Raw genomic sequence first — 1,709 nt, forward strand, 5'->3', positions numbered from 1 at the left:
TTCGAGATCTTCTCTTCGATGCACTGCTGCGTGACTGATCCAAAAGGCTGAATGGAGGATATCTCCGTCGAATGTTGGTAATTTGGGATTGGCCTGGTCGAGTTAGTCTTGGGATCGTTGTTTTTGGTGGCTGGTGGTGGGGTAATTTCGGTCGACGATGGTGTTTCAGCGGTCGCCAGCAGTTCTTCGGGCTTGACGTTGGGTGGTTTTGAGCTTGTTCGATCAGTTCGTGGAAATTTTATTATTGCGGGATTTCTTTTTTCCTCCCGGCAAAGCTATTTAGGTAGCGTTGCCGGGATCCAAAAAATAGTTGTGTTGCACGTCCCAACGTTTTGGTTGCTTCGCGCATGGCTTTTACATCCGTGCGTTCCAGCGCAAAGTCTTTGCAGTCGATCTATCCAGTACTGCAGTGCCGATCCTTCGGCATCATATGCTCTGGTTCTGCTCCTTGGGCTGGCCATGTTTCCTGTCCGGTTATTCGTGGGAGATGTTCGATTGTTGATGGTATCACGAGTTGGATCCATAGGTCGCTGGTTCGACTCCGGCTCGGAGGACCAGAAAATGTTGGAAAATCTTTAGTTCGAACTTGAGGACCTTTTTGGTAGTGGACTGTATGTATTAATTATAGAATATCAATGACAACGGGTTTGACTAAGAATCGGTTTATTCAGAATAAAAACAGTGAGTAATACAATGTGATAGCAAGAGAAACGGTTCAGGCGGTGTTCGAGACGGTGTGTACCGTGTGATTTTCCCTCCTCCCTCCGCACTTGTATTTATATCTTTTTCTTGACCTCACTCCGCGTCTGGCGACCTAAATCATCGGAAGGTAATTAGAAAATCGGCGTGGTTGCGCAATCTCTTAGACTGTGCAGCTTAGCCGGGGTCTGAACAGGCGTGCTGTCAGCCGCATTTCACTTTGATGCTTTTTCAGCAACTGGCCACCGAAGTTGTGGCAGATATATAACAGGGCGCTGACCTTTTCACCTCTTAATTGCTATTCCATTGTTTTCCATTGAGAAAAACAAGGGGTGCAACTGGCGTTGCGCAACTGTTGTTTTCGTACCAGGATCAATGTTTTGTTGCCACGGGTATTTTTAGATAGTGATGGGCAAGTATTGAGAAAAGATTTCTCAACATTTGTCATTTAGCTAAGTTATGATAATACTGTATTTAATAATTTGATTATTAATTCAAATCATTTTTTAAATTAATTTTGTTTCGCTTTAATTTTAAATAAAAGAGCTTTCATAAATAATTCATAATTTAGTTTAGTTTAGTTTAGTTTGACCTGGTGGAACATTAAATAAATCTATAATTTTTTATACTGATAAGTTTTAATTTGTATACTGTATGCAAATGACAAAAAACCCTTTTATCGTGTAAGCATGTAATTTATGAAATTATTTATTTATTTAATGGCAAGGATTGTTTTCACTCTCGGGTCATTTTCACTAGCTTATTCAATATATTGTGAAAAACGAATTTTGATTTAGCTTAGTTTAGTTTACACTGATGAAGAAGTAAGTAAACGATCATTATTTAACTAAGCTTTGGAGGACAACTGTTAGAAGGTTTATATCACGTCACCTTTATTGGCACTAACACTTTTCCTTATACAAATAAAAATTTTTTTGCTAATCCAATATGCTTCACAGCTGCTTGTTTGCCAACGTTTACCTGCCGTATTTTATATCTTTTGGAAAATA

General features: G+C 39.5%; 1 protein-coding gene across 1 annotated transcript; it reads right to left on the bottom strand.

Annotated features, from left to right (window-relative positions):
• Positions 1 to 329: 329 nt before the first annotated feature.
• Positions 330 to 524, bottom strand: Tsp_12695 (Pao retrotransposon peptidase superfamily; the record flags this gene model as incomplete). Its single annotated transcript, XM_003367400.1, has 1 exon — positions 330 to 524. A coding segment is annotated over exon 1 (195 nt), but the record flags the coding sequence as incomplete, so codon positions are not given.
• Positions 525 to 1,709: the final 1,185 nt, after the last annotated feature.

The sequence above is a fragment of the Trichinella spiralis genome (assembly GCF_000181795.1).
Source record: "Trichinella spiralis strain ISS 195 chromosome Unknown Scfld4348, whole genome shotgun sequence".
In the NCBI taxonomy this organism is placed as follows: domain Eukaryota; kingdom Metazoa; phylum Nematoda; class Enoplea; order Trichinellida; family Trichinellidae; genus Trichinella; species Trichinella spiralis.